The 18,127-nt window shown below is 45.3% G+C and overlaps 1 protein-coding gene across 1 annotated transcript in view; it reads left to right on the top strand.

Moving 5' to 3' along the window:
- Positions 1–18,127, top strand: part of fpr1 (formyl peptide receptor 1) — an 87,560-nt gene that overhangs the window by 28,739 nt on the left and 40,694 nt on the right. Inside the window, exons 2-3 of the mRNA XM_084308902.1 lie at positions 1,472–1,637; positions 2,636–3,794. Of these exons, the coding sequence (XP_084165028.1) occupies positions 2,649–3,794 (1,146 nt within the window). The 5' untranslated portion in view covers positions 1,472–1,637; positions 2,636–2,648. The remainder of the gene's footprint in view (positions 1–1,471; positions 1,638–2,635; positions 3,795–18,127) is intronic.

Raw genomic sequence — 18,127 nt, 5'->3', positions numbered from 1 at the left:
TGGACACAGTAGTGGCAAGGGAGTGGCCTACCATTTTGGAGAACTGGCTTTGCAACCCCTAAATTACAGACAGATGCTGTGACTTTGGTGTCACATGTTGTGAAGCAGGGGGAGAGGGGGGGGGGGCGGGTGGGTGAGGAGACGACGTTAAAAATATGTACGTCCAGATGTTGATTCAAACAGTCAACACTGAGCAATTATATTTAACCTCACGCAAACATGAGCTCACTCCCACAAAGGGGAAAACACATTACACAGTCCTTAGACACAGGCGTCCGGGCCGGCGTGATAGGTGGCCGCGGCCCGCGGGAGACTTACCCTGTGTGCATGCTCTCAGGTAGCCAGATACTAGACAACCTAATTGGTGTTTTCGGTTGTTCGGGCTAAAATAGTAATTTGTCCGGTGAACAGGTTGTATAGACAAAGGCTCTGCCCACTTTGACAACCTAGGATGGCTTAGAGTAGACGACAGAGTACAGCAACTTGCAATGGGCCTGGTCTACAAGATACACTATACGACCGGGGTGCCCATGTACATGTCAAAATACTTCCCAAAGGTCAGTGAATACCACAACCACTACACCAGAGGAAGCTCAACAAATCATGTTAAACCCAGATTTGGCTCAAACAAGGGACTAAACACGTTTCGCAATTATGCCACAACAATGTGGAACGCCCTACCCAAAGCTGTAAAGGAATGTGAATCCCTACCCACATTCAAAACCGCTCTTAAAGAGCACCTACGGGAGGCTGCAATTCGAAACTGGCCACCGTAAATGCCCAAAACCCCCACCACCTCCTAATAGACAGTCTCCTCCCCACCGCATGTATATATTCCCTCCCCGCCATATGTATCTCTCTCCCACCCACCCACCCCCTCCTAATGTACAGTCCCCTCCCCATCATATGTATATACTCTGTCAGGATCTAGGGGTAACAGTACTGTATATTTGAATACCGTTTATGTCACAAATGTATCAGTACTAAATACCTATATGTCCCTATGCCATAAATGTCATGTATGTTGTGTATGTCATAAATGTCTATATGAATTGAAAATGGGGGACCCTGATGGAAATAAGACTAACGTCTTTCTCAGGTCTGCATCCCCTTAACAATTGTGTGTATTGAGCCGTACTGTATTGTACCCATTCTGCAATCTGTTAAATAAAGTTTTCATTCATTCATTCATTCATTCATTCATTCATTCATTCATTAATTCATGGCGTGTGTGTGTGTGTGTGTGTGTGTGTGTGTGTGTGTGTGTGTGTGTGTGTGTGTGTGTGTGTGTGTGTGTGTGTGTGTGTGTGTGTGTGTGTGTGTGTGTGTGTGTGTGTGTGGGTGTGTGTGTGTGTGTGTGTGTGTGTGTGTGTGTGTGCGTGCGTGCGTGCGTTTGTGTGTGTGTGTGGGGGGGGGGTATCAAATTAGCCTCATCATATAGTCGTGTTGCTAAATCAATTGTGATTTATAGAAATAGCTGGTTCCTACGCAAGCTGCTAGTGGGACCGCCTCGGGCTGTCTGTGACGTCATACAGAGGAGAGAGGCTACAAGAGGTATCCGCTCCGCGCGGCAGCGTCGACAGACAGAGCTCCAAACAGGACGAGCGCTCCTGACATTGGGGAAACTGCTGAGAAAGGTATATATTTTCGCGTTTTCTTATAGAATATTGCATATGAATGGGACAGGATAGGTAAACATCACGAATAGCAACATTTAAAGCCTATAACTGTAATAAACATCTTAGCAAAAGTTTGGTTCATCTGTACGTGGTTTGCGCGTCTGTGTCATAGAGAGATGTTCTGTGTCGTCCAACCAAGACGACCATAAACAAAACGGGTCATTCCTTCAGAAATTAAGAATTCATATCACATTACATTATCATTATCATTTAAACCGCGTTTATTAAATACTTTGGGTCAGGTTGATCGCTGAAAAGAAAGCCAATTTGTACTATCTTTATTTATATTATTGTTATTTTTAACCTGAAATATGTATAATATAGCTTTTCAGTGGAATTGCGTTGCCCTGGAAGAGCCTACCTAGACCCAAGTTTATTTCCTGTCAGTGGTTGATATTTGCAACAGGAATTAAACTCGCTTCCATTAATAATGTTTTATGTTGTTGTTTTAAATTTGAAGAGGTCTAAATGAATGCTTGACAATTCATGTTAGAAGAGTTTAAAGATAGAGTGTCATCATCATCAGTGAACGTAGGAAGGAATGAGGAAGACAAGGTAGGAGGAAGGAAGTATTTAAAATGTTGTAACCTTTTCAAATTTTGTTTGATTAACAAGTAATTGCACTGGTTTGTTTGCCAAATAAGCCACTTTAGTAGAAGTTAAGCTATGGAAGAGCGTTACTGACATCTAGTGGACAATAATAAACATAGCAGGTATAGAAGCGTACGGACCAGTGCACCTTTATTTACACTGTTTACTTTTCTCCCATTTTTATATTCAGAGTTAATTATATTGTTTACACTGTTTATTTCTTCTCATATTTTTTATATTCAGATAAAATTGTATTGCCTATAGTTATGTCTTTCTAAAAAAAATGTAACCACCCAGCATTCAGAAAGAGAAGCGAAGCTACGAACCGAGCATTTACCTTTCTCCTTCACTTTGTCATCCTACAGGTCTCACACGACAATGATGGAGACCACTACCCCGCTGTACCACGACAACAACGCCACGGACACAATGTCCACCGGGAACGGCTCGTACGTCGGCGACGGCGGGGAGGACGAGTACGAGGACTACAGGGACGAGCACGCCGAACTCCGGCAGTCCCTCAACGTCATGTCCCTCATCGTCTACTGCCTGGCCTTCGTCCTCGGGGTCCTCGGCAACGGCGTGGTCATCTGGGTGACGGGCTTCAAGATGAAGAAGACGGTGAACACTGTGTGGTTCCTCAACCTCGCCGTGGCCGACTTCCTCTTCACCGCCTTCCTCCCGCTCAGCGTCACCTACACGGCCATGGACTTCCACTGGCCCTTCGGCAAGTTCATGTGCAAGCTCAACAGCACCGTGAGCTTCCTCAACATGTTCGCCAGCGTCTACGTCCTGGTGGTCATCAGCGTGGACCGCTGCGTGTCCGTGGTGTGGCCCGTCTGGGCCCAGAACCACCGCAGCGTGTGCAAGGCGTCGTGCGTCAGCGTGGGCGTCTGGGTGCTGGCGCTGGTCCTCAGCGCGCCCTACTTCATCTTCCGGGACGTCGGCGAGTCGTTCCAGGACGCCGACATCATCAACTGCTTCAACAACTTCGCCTTCTCCGACGACTACGAGACGCCCGCCGTCGTCCGGCTGCGGCAGTTCCGGCACCAGGCGATGACCGTCACGCGCTTCCTGCTGGGCTTCGTGGTGCCCTTCACCGTCATCGTCTCCTGCTACGCCGTCATCGTCCACCGGCTGCGGAGGAACCGCTCGCTGGCCAGGAACTCGGGGCGTCCGTTCAAGATCATCGCCGCCGTCATCACCGCGTTCTTCCTGTGCTGGGCGCCGTACCACGTCATGGCCCTGATCGAGATGGTGAACCACATGGCCGCGGAGTTCAGCGAGACGCTGGACCACGTCACCACCATCGGCGTGCCCATCGCCACCAGCCTGGCCTTCCTCAACAGCTGCCTGAACCCGCTGCTGTACGTGTTCATGGGCCAGGACTTCAAGGACAAGGTGCGACGGTCCATCCTGAAGGTGCTGGAGAGTGCCTTCACCGAGGAGGTGTCCCGCTCGCACACCTACACAAACTCTGGGATCACCAGTCGCAGCAAAGAGAAGTCCTATTCCGACGCCGAGGTATAGGGGGGTCTGTCAGATTCACGGGACAAATATTGTAAATAGACTCCCCCCCCTCCCTTCTTTTCTACCGTAAACTACCATGGCGCCCCCCCGCGGGGGGCATTGCTTTGTGGAGTTTGCATGCTCTCCCCCGTGTTTTGCATGGGTTTCCTCTGGGTACTCCGGTTTCCTGCCACACCAAAAAGACATGCATGCTGTATAGGATTCCTGCCGTCGCCCCCCATGACCAAGGTACCAGCGTTACGACTGGAGTTGGTCCCCGGGGCGCCGCACTGTGTGGCTGAACCACTGCTCCTAAATAGTTAGGATGGGTCAAATGCAGAGGATGAATTTCCCCAAGAGGATTAATAAGAGTATATACAGTACATATGTACATCATATGTGTTATATCCTCTGAGACTAAAACACTGATTGAAAATATCCATATATTGCTGTGAGGGCTCGAACAACATTATTGTTTGGATATTTTGCCGGTGTGAGAGAAATGGTACTCGTCTTGTTTTGCCACTTGCCGTGTAAAAACAGACGACCAAACCCAGTAGGTAAGATCATTGTTGTTTATTATAGTCTACATGATGTATATCTCTCTCTCTTCTTCTCTGAAGATGTCTGGCAATTCTGCTATTCACTCGTGGCTAGGAGATGATTTCGCCATTTTCTTTATGAAGCAAAACTTTCATAGGCTACTAATAGTGTTGAATATGAATCTTCTTATGTTCATACCAGAGACATTGATATAAAGCGTTTTTCCCAGCTTGTACTATGGGTGCTGTATCTTGGTTGATTCCCCATAGAACCTGAGACTATTGTCTGCAACGCAGCCTTCAAATAGAACGTCCCCAAAATGACAACGTCCGGCCTCACAGATAACTGTAATAAGTTGAAGCAGGAAGAAGCATGTTGGCCACATGGAAAACATATGTAAATAGAATAGAATAGAAGTACTTTATTGATCCAGAGGGAAATTCAGCACCACGGATCGCTCACAATGAACATTTAGTTAGTTAGTCAAAAGTCCAAAATAAGAATAGGAATAAGAATAAAAATTAAATGAAATACACAGTCAGAGAGATACATTCTAAAATATGTACATTCTAAAAGTCTGAAATATACAGTCTGAAAATATACAGTAATATACTGTAAAATGTTCAATTCTAATGTAAATGTCCAGGAAGGTATACCTATAGTCAAATGTAAATGTACAGGAATATATACAGGGATTTACTCTGTGCTCAGTGAGGCACATGGTAATATACTTGTGGTTATGTGTAGAATAGAATAGAAATCCTTTATTTATCCAGAGGGAAATTCGGCACTACAGATCGCTCACAGTAAACATTAAACATTTAGGTAGTCAATAGGACTAAAATAAGAATAAGAATATAATAATAATACAAAAATAAGAATAAAGAATAAAGTACGGTCCGGGATATTCATTCTGGTATGTATATACATTCTAAAATCTTAAATATAAACTATACAGCCAAAAATATACAGAAATATACAGTCAAATGTACAGTAATAAGTGTAAAAATGTGTAAAGTGTCCAGGAAGATTGTGAGGAGTGTAAAAATTGTAAAGTGTCCAGGAAGATTATGCCAGACTGTACTGTCACCCTGTGCTCAGTGATGCGTTATACTAGAGTCTGATGGCTGTCGGAATGAAGGACTTCCTGTGCCGTTCAGTGTTGCATCTTGGGAGTCTGAGTCTAACCAAGGTCACTGTATTGGCCTATTTACACAAAGAAACCAGAGCACTTCACCAGAAAGAATACAGGGTCACCACCCCCTGCAATGTTTCTGGAGCAGTTTGGAGTTCAGTGCCTTGCTCAAGGGCACCTCAGCAGGGGCTGATGGTGGATACTGGATACCATAGATGTAATTATTCCAGCCACCCACCAGTGGCCTCCTCACAGTGGAAATGTATCCTGTCAGCAACGGCGATCAAACGAGGAGGAGCCTTCGGGTTATTGGTCAGCCTCTCTCTCTCTCTTGACCAAGGCCTACTGTGTGTTTATAGTTATATGGGATACGTGGTCTGGTGACATGGCCAACATTCCAAGAGTCGGCTCGTCTGGCATAACGTTAGCATCTCAAAGGTACAACAGAACGACTGGAGCAGGACTGGAGCTAACATGGCATAACGTTAGCATCTCAAAGGTACAACAGAACGACTGGAGCAGGACTGGAGCTAACATGGCATAACGTTAGCATCTCAAAGGTACAACAGAACGACTGGAGCAGGACTGGAGCTAACATGGCATAACGTTAGCATCTCAAAGGTACAACAGAACGACTGGAGCAGGACTGGAGCTAATATGGCATAACGTTATCATCTCAAAGGTACAACAGAAAGACTGGAGCTAACATGGCGTAATGTTGGCATCTCAAAGGTACAACAGAACAACTGGAGCAGGACTGGAGCTAACATGGCGGCCACTGAAGACCGCAATAGCCAAACCCTGTCCGTACAAACGGCTGTGGTTTGTGAACGTTGCTTCACCCTGTTTACATTGTTATTATGTGTGTATATATATACAAATATTTATTCTGTACTAATTTCTCTTGATGCTATACTAAACCTTTTTTTTTAATATTCTGAGTTTTTGTATTTTTCATTTTCAGGCTACAACAAACACACACACTACAACAACAACAACAACAACAACAACAACAACAACAACAACAACAACAACACAGCAAACAATGTCCCCAAAAAATTAGGGATGCAAGGGCAACACCTAAAACCAGCAGCAGCGAGATAAGATTAGATTAAATTCGATTAGATTAAATTGAAAATGTATTGTCATCATACAGCACAAGTCCAGTACAAGCACAAGTTTGGAGTGCAAATGTAACAGTGAAGTGCAATAGTAATATACAATGTACAGGGGATTAAACTGGGTATAAAATATGTAAATTAGTACTACTGAGTAATAGTGCTGTATGTACAGATTTGTAGTATTAATATGTACAGTGATACAGGTTGCATCTACAACCTCAATCAGACAGGCAAATACAATCAGATACTATTTACATCTCGTTATTAACATTATATCATGGTCTCTCGAAGGAACCAGCAGACAGTGTCCCAGTGGTCATCCAGGTCCTTTAGCAGTCTTTTAGCATGTCCAGTCTTTCTCCAGCCAAGAATCCCTAGAGAAGCAGGCTAGTTTATGCTGCTTCCAGTTTAAGAGAATTTGTCTTTTGGTAGATAAGCAACCTGATCAACACTCAACAGTGTCTCACACACTATTGTCTGGTTTTTCACCCAACATACATGATGTAAACTACTAATGGTCCCAGTCAACCAGCACCTGCTAACGGCTCTGACACTTTAGCTCAGCTGGTTAGAGTAAACTACAGTCAACCAGCACCTGCTAACAGGTCTGACCCTTTAGCTCAGCTGGTTAGAGTAAACTACAGTCAACCAGCCCCTGCTAACGGGTCTGACCCTTTCCGAAAGGACAAGTAACGTAATAAAAAATAAGAATAATGCATTATTAGGGGCATATATATTATGATTATAAATATTTGAGACCAAATTATTTTAATTAACCAAAGGTTGCCGTCTTGAAGAGCTGATCCCACCCCGAGCACGAGGCGGGCACTGCCCCTTCAGTACAACTATAATTGTGCATTATAATGATAATAATAATAATAATAATAATAATAATAATAATAATAATAATAATAATAATAATAATAATAATAATAATAATAATAATAATAATAATAATAATTGTTAACAGATTTGGCAATGGGGTGACAATAATGTATACAAGAGGCATGGTATTCTATTGTTGGCCTTGCTCTGCTGGCAGCGGTTTATTTATCATGTTGTCTCATAATACAGCAGCACATATGATCTCCTCTCCTGGAGGGGCAGAAGTGAGAAGAAGGAACAGTAGGAGGGAACCAAGGTTTATATAGTCCCAACCTGGTGTAGACAGTAGACGCTCCGCCTACAGCGCCCTCCAGTGGACACAGATATACATGCAGTCATGAGGGCAGTAGAGAGCAATTACAGTCAGTTACAACCATACATACACCCTCTATATTTAACACTCCCACTTATGGTTGCTTAACATTCTGTATGGACTCTTCAAAACAATTTACAACGGAAATAACACAGTCTTAGAACATCAAAAAGAGTATGGCATTCAATATTTACACACCAAACATAACCTCTGCAAATCTTTTCAATTTCAGTTTGGAAGCAGGTTTCGTCATAGCGTCTGCTACCATGTCATCTGTTGGACAATAAATCAGTGTCATTCTTTCTTCTCTGATGACAGATCTGATGAAATGGTACTTTATGTCCATATGCTTACACCTCTGTCGGCACACAGGGTTTCTCGCAATGGCAATAGTACCTTGGTTGTCCTCATAAACAACAGTTTTCTTATATACATAGTTATCCATCCCTCCGAGCAGTTGTTCTAGGTAAATACACTCCTGTATCGTCATGGCCAGAGCCATGTACTCGGCTTCACAAGTTGACAGTGCTACTGTGGGCTGCTTCTTTGTTTTCCATGAAACCAGTGAGCTGTTTGTGTTTAAACTAACACAGTATCCAGTTGTACTCCTTCTATCTGTGGTGTCAGCAGCCCAATCTGCATCACTGTAGGCTTTAAGCCCTAGGCCTTCACTGCTCTTTCTGAAACAAAGTAGTTTATCTCTACTGTACCTTTTAGATAACGAAAAACATGTTTTACTGTGATCCAGTGTTCCTCTGTGGGATCAGCGAAATGCTGTGACAACTTACTCACTACAAAACACAGGTCAGGGCGGGTACATGTTGTTAAGTAGATGAGGCTACCCACGGCTTCCCTGTACATTTTTACATCCGTCAGTTTCTGAGCATCCTCTTGATAATCAAGTTTCTGATCACATGGTGTTTCCCTTGTTCTACATTCCTGCATGTCAAAACGTTTCAGGATCTTTTCCACATATCTCTTCTGGGATACTGTTACACAATTTTCCAACTGCTCAAAGTCCATACCTAGGAAATGCTTTAACCTGCCAAGGTCTTTCATTTTGAATCTGGTGGAGAGCATACCTTTCACCTGATCTAGGTTCCTGGTGTTGTCTGCTGCGATGATCAAATCATCCACCCAAATGACGATTATCACTTTCCCTGACTCTTTTGACTCCCTTGAGTAAACACAGTGGTCTACTGGATTCTGTAGGAAGTGATCCTTGATGAGGCATGTGTGGAGCATCACGTTCCAATTTCGCCCAGACTGTGTCAGGCCGTAAATGGATTTTTCTAGCCTGCACACTAGCTTTTCCCCTTTCTTTTCATAACCTTCAGGTTGTTCCATATATATCTCCCTATCTATGGGTGCGTGCAGATAGGCTGTCTTCACATCCATCCGATGTAGAATCATATTGTCCTGAGCTGCTTTCTGAACCACTACCCTTACACTGGTCAGGTTGGCGGTGGGGGAAAATGTTTCACCATAGTCTATCCCCTCCCTCTGGCTGAAACCTTTAGCTACAAATCTCGCTTTGTACTTTTCGTGGCCTTCGATCCCTTCCTTGATCGAGTACACCCATTTTCCTCCCACTGTCTGTCTGCCCTCTGGCAATTGTGTGAGAGTAAAAGTGTTGTTGTCCTCTAAGGACCTCATCTCCTCGTCCATCGCTCTCTCCCACTTACTCGACTCTGGGGACACTATGGCTTCCTTAAAGGACTGAGGCACGCCACACACCACTCTGTAGCAGTAGTCAATATCGGCGAGTGTACTGTCATCCTCGTCACTCCCTCTCCGGGCATAATCTATCAGATATTTTGGGGGTTTGTGTTCCCTTGAGGGATACCTCCCACTGCTTGGGGCACTTGACGTCACCCTCGGGTGCTCCTCGTCATCGCCCTCTGGGGGTGGCTGGCTGTCTGCTAGCACGCCTGTGCTCAGTACGCTAGGCGGCGGTGTCTCTGTCCCCCCATACCTTACCCCGGAGTCCAGCCATGGCTCCTCTGTCTGTGTCTCGATTTCGCACGTTGTCTTGGTGACAAATTTCACTAGTCTGTGCTTTTGCACCTTCCCTTTACCGGGATAGTAGACTAGGAGTGCTGGGCTCCCTCTGTCGTGTCCTACAAAGAACCCTTTTTCACACCTGGACTCAAGCTTGCCTCTGTCCTGCTGGTAAGTATAGCACACTGATCCGAATTTGTGCATTCTGGCTAGATTACATCTTTTCCCAGTCATTGCTGTATATGGGGTGGTGCCCGTGTGTTTATTAAAACACCTGTTTCTGGTGTAAGCAGCTTCTTGTACCGCATAATGCCACAGGCTCTTCGGTATGTTACTATCGTCTAGCTTACACCTGGCCATTTCAAAAAGGGTGCGCCATTCCCTCTCTGCTACCCCGTTCTGATGTGGGGAGTAGGGACATGACGTCTCGTGTCTGATCCTGTTCTTTCTTAGCAGTGATTGGAACTCTCTGTTCGTGAACTCTGTCCCGTTGTCTGATCTCAAACATTTTACTTCCCCATAGGGGGCTACATCGGCAAGGAACTTTTCCGTGGCTTGGAGCGCATCACTCTTTGCTTTGAGGAAATAGACGAACACTACGCCTGTACCCACATCTGTAAAGGACTGTACGTAGTTAAAGCCACCTATGGACTCGTTCCTTACTGGACCGGCTAGGTCGGTGTTAACTAGCTCCAGCGGTCTCTTTACTTTCTCCATGGGGCCCCTGTTCCTTGTTTGAGTAAACTTCCCTCTTATGCAAACCTCACATTCTTTGTCAGGTCTATGCCTCTCACCTTTAATGTGCATACCGTCTGTCACTGCTTGTAGCTTTAGCAAATCCTCGTGATTACAATGACCCATAATTTCATGCCACGTCTGGATGTCATGGCTAACAGTCACATTACATTTGTCATTATTATTGCACTCCGTTTGTAAGTAATACATTCTCCCATATACGTCGATATTAAACCGCGTACCATCTCGTTCTACAAGAACATCTTTACCTTCACTGAAGAACACTTCGGCGCCGTTAGCAGTAGCAGATTTGACTGAGAATAGTTCTTGTGGGAACGAGGGTATATATAAAGCATTCTTTAATGTCACTGTACACCGGTGTCCCTTACTGTCTATAAGGCGTACCTGTGCGTCTCCGCTCCCTTGCGCCAACCCGTAGGTGCGCTTCCCATCTGCCAGCTCCATGCTGTGTCCCTCCGGCTCGAAGGATTTATCGAAGTTCTTGAAACTGCTCCTGTCGTTGATGATGTGGGACGACGCACCTGTATCTACGATCAACCCCCTCCTCGGGAGCTGCCGGTGCTGTGTTGGCTGGGTGACGCCTGTAGTCCACGCCCCGAAGACGAAATCCCCTCGTCCCGCCGCTCTTCGTGCGTCATCTCGACCCGTCACACAATCTCTGTTGCCGCCATCTTGTCTGTAGTCGCCATCTCGTCCACAGTCGCCATCTTGGCCGCAGCCGCGATTTCGTCCATCGCCGCCATCTTGTTTGTAGTCGCGGTCTCGTCCGTCGCCGCCATCTTGTCCATGTGCGCCGCCTCGTCTCTGGCCGACATCTTGCCCATGTGCGTATCGGGCGCTCTGGTCTCGTTTCTTTCGGCACTCTTTGTCTGTGTGCCCCGATGATCTGCAGAAGTTGCACCAGACTGTCCTGTTGCAGTTATCTCTCCGATGCCCGTTCTCTCCGCATCGCCAACACGTCAGCTCCGTCGTGGGCCTGGCCCTTTCCCTCTGTGTCGCTCAGGCTTTCAGTGCTATCCCCCCCGCTTCCGTGACGTCTGGGTGGATATCCTCTGAAGCCTCAAAGTTCCGCAGCTTGGCTTTGAACTGCCCCAATGTCATGTCCGTTGAACCGTGGGTAACCAGTAGCGCGAACGGCCTGTATAACTCCGGCAGTCCTCTCATCACCATTGCCATCATTAGCCCCTCTCCTGGTGCCTCTCCTGCACTCTTGAGCGCCGTCATGATCTGCTCAGCTCGGATGATGTATTCTGTCATCGTCTCTGTGTGCCCCTTCTTCAGGGCCGTTAACGTTACGTAGAGGGACACTACTCGGGGCCTTCCCCGACGGATGTAATGCTCCCTCAACACTCCCAGGCTTTCTCTGCCTTTGTCCTTCGTGTCGCGAAATATTAGTCCCAAGCTCGTATCGTCGAGCAGCGGCGCCAACTCACAGTATGCGTCTGCGTTTAGTTTGTCGTCTTGTGCTTGGTCCTCTGCCGTCAGTGGCCCCGCGGGGGCCGGCAGGATCACCGCCTTGAGTCCCGCGCTGTGCATGCAACATAGCATGTGCTCTTCCCAGAGCTCATATCCTTCCGCTTTCCCGTTAAATGTGGGCCACTTGCTTCTTCCCTTGGTCGCCATCCTCTTTCTTGGTGGTAGGTGGTTGGTGTAGCTTAAGCTCCGTTGGCCTAGTATCTAGCCACGCGGTACTCCCGGTGCTGCTCTGGCCTACACGTCAGCTAAGCTAACTACCTTTATTATTTCGCCCCTGCGAGATCTGGGCCCATAACCTGTTAACAGATTTGGCAATGGGGCGACAATAATGTATACAAGAGGCATGGTATTCTATTGTTGGCCTTGCTCTGCTGGCAGTGGTTTATTTATCATGTTGTCTCATAATACAGCAGCACATATGATCTCCTCTCCTGGAGGGGCAGAAGTGAGAAGAAGGAACAGTAGGAGGGAACCAAGGTTTATATAGTCCCAACCTGGTGTAGACAGTAGACGCTCCGCCTACAGCGCCCTCCAGTGGACACAGATATACATGCAGTCATTGATTGATTGATTGATTGAAAACTTTATTAACAGATTGCAGATAGGGTACAGTACAGTACAGCTCAATACATACAATTGTTAAGGGGATGCAGACCAGAGAAAGACTTTTGTCTTGTTTACATCAGGGTCCCCCATTTTCAATTCATCGTCATGAGGGCAGTAGAGAGCAATTACAGTCAGTTACAACCATACATACACCCTCTATATTCAACAATAATAATAATGATAATGACAATAAGAATAACAATCATTTAAAAAAAAAAAAAAATTAATAATAATAATGATTAACACTTTAACTGCCGAAAACGCCGGAACTCGTCATTGATATCAATATTTCAAAAATCTGTGATCGAAATCATATTTCCGTTCCGGAGCCTTGACACACAGTGCTGATCTCCTCTCAACCCTCTAGCGGTTCAAGAGCGCCATCTGGTGGCCGATCGGCAGATCGAAACCGGATATCAACCTTTGAACCGGCAGGACTCACTCCATATGGGGTCCGGGCACTCGCTAATGTTAGAGAGACTCTGTCTTCACACAGTGAACATTGATCGGTGGAAATAACTCGAAAAAACAACATGATTTGGACGTATATACTATTATACAACCTGGAAATAGATTGGGCATTTCAACATCCCATAATCGAAAACTGTCTACTCCACGCTGATCGCCCAATGGCCCGAGGAGACTGGGGTGAGTTTTAGCATGTAGTATTACCGTGTTCGATATAAACTGCTATGATGAACATATGACCCACATTAGATGAATGGTATAACGTTGCCCACGGAATTATAAACGCCCCCCCGCCCATCCGGTCAACATCAGATGACGTGTAGTAACTTCCAGAAGTACGTCCAGTTGAAATTTTTGATCTCGCACAGATTCCTACCAAACTGTATTTGATCATCAATATAATGCATTTGGGGCTATAAATCACGTTCTGGAGAAAGCTGCAGAAAGAGATGAAAACATACTTATACTTTAGACCATATTTTAGTATGAATATGTGAATGAAAAAGTTTAACGTTGCTACACCATGAACAATACATATAGGACATTGAATGGGCCCTAATAATGGCAATCTAGCAATAGAATTTAAAAAGTTATAGCCCTGCAAAGAAGGGGAACTTCTCCATGTTAAATAGAGCTGGCAAGGGATGGTATATCATGAATTTAACCTTGGGCAATCAAAGTGTTAATATTGTTATTATTATTAATAATAATAATAACTTTATTTGTATAGAACTATTTGTATAGCACAGTAATAGGACCACAACAAAGAGCAGAGTAACGTCATTGAACATGTGCAGATGGGAGCAAGGTTGCCTTCTTAAAGAGCTGGTCCCACTCCCAGCATGAGGCAACTTGTATTTATAACAGATGATAATTGTGCACATATAGTAATAATAATAATAATTGTATTTTTACCTTTATTTTACCAGGTAGTCACTTGAGATCAAAGATCTCTTTTTCGAGCAAGACCTGGCCAATTATTATTATTATTTTTATATTTATTTTTAGCATTTTTACAGCTTAATTTTTCATGGTCAGACATGACCGACAGAGGAGGAGAGGGTGAACGGGAGAGGAGGCGGGGAAGACATGCAACAGATTATCCCCCGGGAGCGGGAGTCGAACCCGGGACGGCCGCGTGGGTGTGCGAAGCACTATGGTATGCGCCACGAGGGCGCCCTGATTATTATTATTATTATAATTATTTATTATATATGCTATAAAACCTTATTTTTATAACACCTTTCATACAAGAATTGCAGCCCAAAGTGCTTCACAGCAGTAATGTTGACATAACTGGACATAAAATAGACATAGGCATATAATGAGCAAAGAATTCGCATAAATATAGACAGGCATAAAATGAGCAGAGAATTGACATTATGTTAAAAAAAAGGACAAGTACAAAGGGCCAAACTAATTCTTAAGTTGTCGGAATGGTAAGATCTTGTCGCTAGAGATCTGTCCGACTGTTGTAACGCCAAGCCTCTGCCAGGTTTTATTACTTCCAGAGCTTCCTCTCACTGAGAGGATGGAGTTACACCAGATGGGCCAAGATGGACGTGCCTTTATATTCAGTCTCCAGTGCAGCTACTTCACAATAAGAGCATGAAACCATAATAATCATGTCCAATGTCCAATATAGTTTGTATCTCTGAACGCACACACCCCATAATTACACACCCCCCCCCCCCCCTGATCCACTGTCACCCTTCTAAGATAAGATAATATAAGATAAGATAAGATGAGATAAGATAAGATATTCCTTTATTGATCCCCTTGGGGAAATCCGGGCGTCATAGCAGCGTGGGGGAGGGGAGGCATAGGTATCGGCAGGGTAATAGTAGAAAGACATAAATATAGACAGTAACATTTAATTTGAATATAGAAATATGAGAAACTGTGCCTTGGGCTTGAGATTCAACTTGTCTGTCATGGTCTCCTTGTAGGTCCTGATGACGGTGCTAGTAGGTCCTGATGACTGTGCTAGTAGGTCCTGATGACGGTGCTAGTAGGTCCTGATGACGGTGCTAGTAGGTCCTGATGACGGTGCTAGTAGGTCCTGATGACGGTGCTAGTAGGTCCTGATGACTGTGCTAGTAGGTCCTGATGACGGTGCTAGTAGGTCCTGATGACGGTGCTAGTAGGTCCTGATGACGGTGCTAGTAGGTCCTGATGACGGTGCTAGTAGGTCCTGATGACGGTGCTAGTAGGTCCTGATGACGGTGCTAGTAGGTCCTGATGACGGTGGTGCTAGTAGGTCCTGATGACGGTGCTAGTAGGTCCTGATGACGGTGCTAGTAGGTTCTGATGACGGTGCTAGTAGGTCCTGATGACTGTGCTAGTAGGTCCTGATGACGGTGCTAGTAGGTCCTGATGACGGTGCTAGTAGGTCCTGATGCCGGTGCTAGTAGGTCCTGATGACGGTGCTAGTAGGTCCTGATGCCGGTGCTAGTAGGTCCTGATGACGGTGCTAGTAGGTCCTGATGACGGTGCTAGATTCTCTTCTTCTCATTTCCTCTTCTTGGGTGGGACTGGGAACACAAAATGTGTCTGCAGACACACATTTCACTTCCAGGCAATAGTTGTCTATAGCCTAAATAATAATAATAATAATAATAATAATAATAATAATAATAATAATAATAATAATAATAATAATAATAATAATAATAATAATAATAATAATAATAATAATAATAATAATAATAATAATAATAATAAATTATATTTGTAGTGCACTTTTCGTTCACTGGGATCCCAAAGTGCTACAGGGTTTAAAACATAGTAAAACAATTTTAAATAATAATAATAATAATAATAATAATAATAATAATAATAATAATAATAATAATAATAATAATAATAATAATAATAATAATAATAATAATAATAATAATAATAATACATAGTATAAACTATGTAACTATGTTGATTGTTTTTTAAACTTTATTGTAGTTATATGACTTTGTGTGTATACTGTATTTTGTATTTCTTTTAGTATTTCTGTTTTTGTATTGTACAGCACTTTGGTACAACTTCGGTTGATTTTAAATGTGCTATATAAATAAAGTTGACCTTGACCTTGACCTTAAACAGAAAAGTAGAAACAACGACACAAGCAATCAAAGGCCTTTTGAAAGAGGAATGTTTTCAGGCCTGCTTTAAAAAGACTCCAGGGAAAGGTACAGTGCCTTTAAGAGGCGAGCTGGCTAAGGGGAAGGCAAGGGAAGTCAGGAACAGGGAGGAACTAGGGGGAACTGGACAGGGAGGACTAGGAGGAACAAGAGAGGGGAGAACTAGGGACAGAGGCCCGCGGAGGCGGGCTGGGGACAGGGAGGACTGGGAAAGCAGGTGGGAACATCAGGGCCGCTCTGCAGACTTCTCTCGGCAGATCTCCAAGGTGGGTAGACGGGGCCGAGAGGGAGAGAGGAGAGGGTTAGAGTACAAAGGGGGAAAACAGAGCAGGTGCAGGAGAGGTGACTAGTCCAAATACAAAAGTTATCCAAGTAAAAACAATCTTCGTGTAAAATACACAATGAGCAAAGTTCCAAAAACAATCCAATGAAAATACTATCTTCGGTGTGAACAAACACACAGTGGGAGATGTAAAGTCCAAAAATAATATCCCAGTGAAAACAAACAAAGGCACACGCTGGGTGAGTGACTGTCTGATTAAAAAGGTGGTAATCTTCAGTGTTATAGAAACACACGAAAAACGGAATTGATCAAGACAGTCAATAAAAACTCACCCAGACGTAATGCGTAATGGTGCTGGAACAGCAGCGGGGCGAGAGCGTCGCCACCGGGGAGCCGGCTGTCCGAGCGGAGGTCAGAGTGGTGCGCCACTGCTTGGAGTGCGCGCCGGTACAGAGAGACGCATCTGGGGTGCGTCTGCGTGGAGGAGCGTGCCAAGCTCGGAGGTCTGGATGATGCGCGTCTGCTGGGAGTGCGCGCTGGTACGGAGGAGCGTGCCAAGCTCGGAGGTCTGGATGATGCGCGTCTGCTGGGAGTGCGCGCTGGTACGGAGGAGCGTGCCAAGCTCGGAGGTCTGGATGATGCGCGTCTGCTGGGAGTGCGCGCTGGTACAGAGGAGCGTGCCAAGCTCGGAGGTCTGGATGATGCGCGTCTGCTGGGAGTGCGCGCTGGTACGGAGGAGCGTGCCAAGCTCGGAGGTCTGGATGATGCGCGTCTGCTGGGAGTGCGCGCTGGTACGGAGGAGCGTGCCATGGTGTCTGGGCGTCTGCAGCGCGGAGGTCTGGATGTGCGTCAGGACGCTTGCTGCGCGGAGGTCTGAAGTGGATCACTGGGAAACCTCCCGTGGAAGTCTAGGGAGCGCAGTCCAGTCTCCCCCTCAGGCAACGGCGACAGGAGGCGAAGGCTGGAGCACATCCTTACGCCGGAGATAAAAACAGCATAGACAGAACAGAGGACCTCCCGAGGGAGTCTTGATGAAAGAGAATATGATACCGAATGTTACGGCATGTTACAACACGACCCCACGAGGAACAGAGTGGAAGAGCCAGGTATTTAAAGCCCACAGGGGAACTAATTAGAATGCACCACAGGTGCGAGAGGTAATTGATAATCGAACTAAAAGTGTGAGTTCGGCACCAGACCAATCAAACACATAATGACAGGTAGTACAGGTGTGGCCACTGAGAGAAAACGAGAGTAAAGAACGAGAGGGTGGGGGCTAGTGAGAGTGAGTGAGAAGGGAATTCCTAAACAGTAGGCTAAAAGGAAGGAAAGAGTAGGTGAGCAGCGGACAAAACCTCACAGGTGCAGCCGAGCAGAAGGTCACCCACGGAGGAGCAGGCAACGGGTGGAGGATTGTGGAGTGATTAGTTCCAGTAGATAAAGAGATGCGTGTCCGTTTATACAGTTATCATTTACATTTAGTCATTTAGTCATTTAGTTGACATCCTAAGCGACTTACAAGTTCTGTACAACACGTCAACAGGAAAGGTACAACTCTGTCAGCTGAGTAACAATGATCAAACAGTGAAACTGTTTACCCAACTTGGGTGCTGCAGTATTGAGT

This window comes from Notolepis coatsorum, assembly GCF_963971535.1.
Source record: "Notolepis coatsorum genome assembly, chromosome: 2".
NCBI classification, from domain to species: domain Eukaryota; kingdom Metazoa; phylum Chordata; class Actinopteri; order Aulopiformes; family Paralepididae; genus Notolepis; species Notolepis coatsorum.
This window is presented reverse-complemented; position numbering and strand designations above follow the sequence as displayed.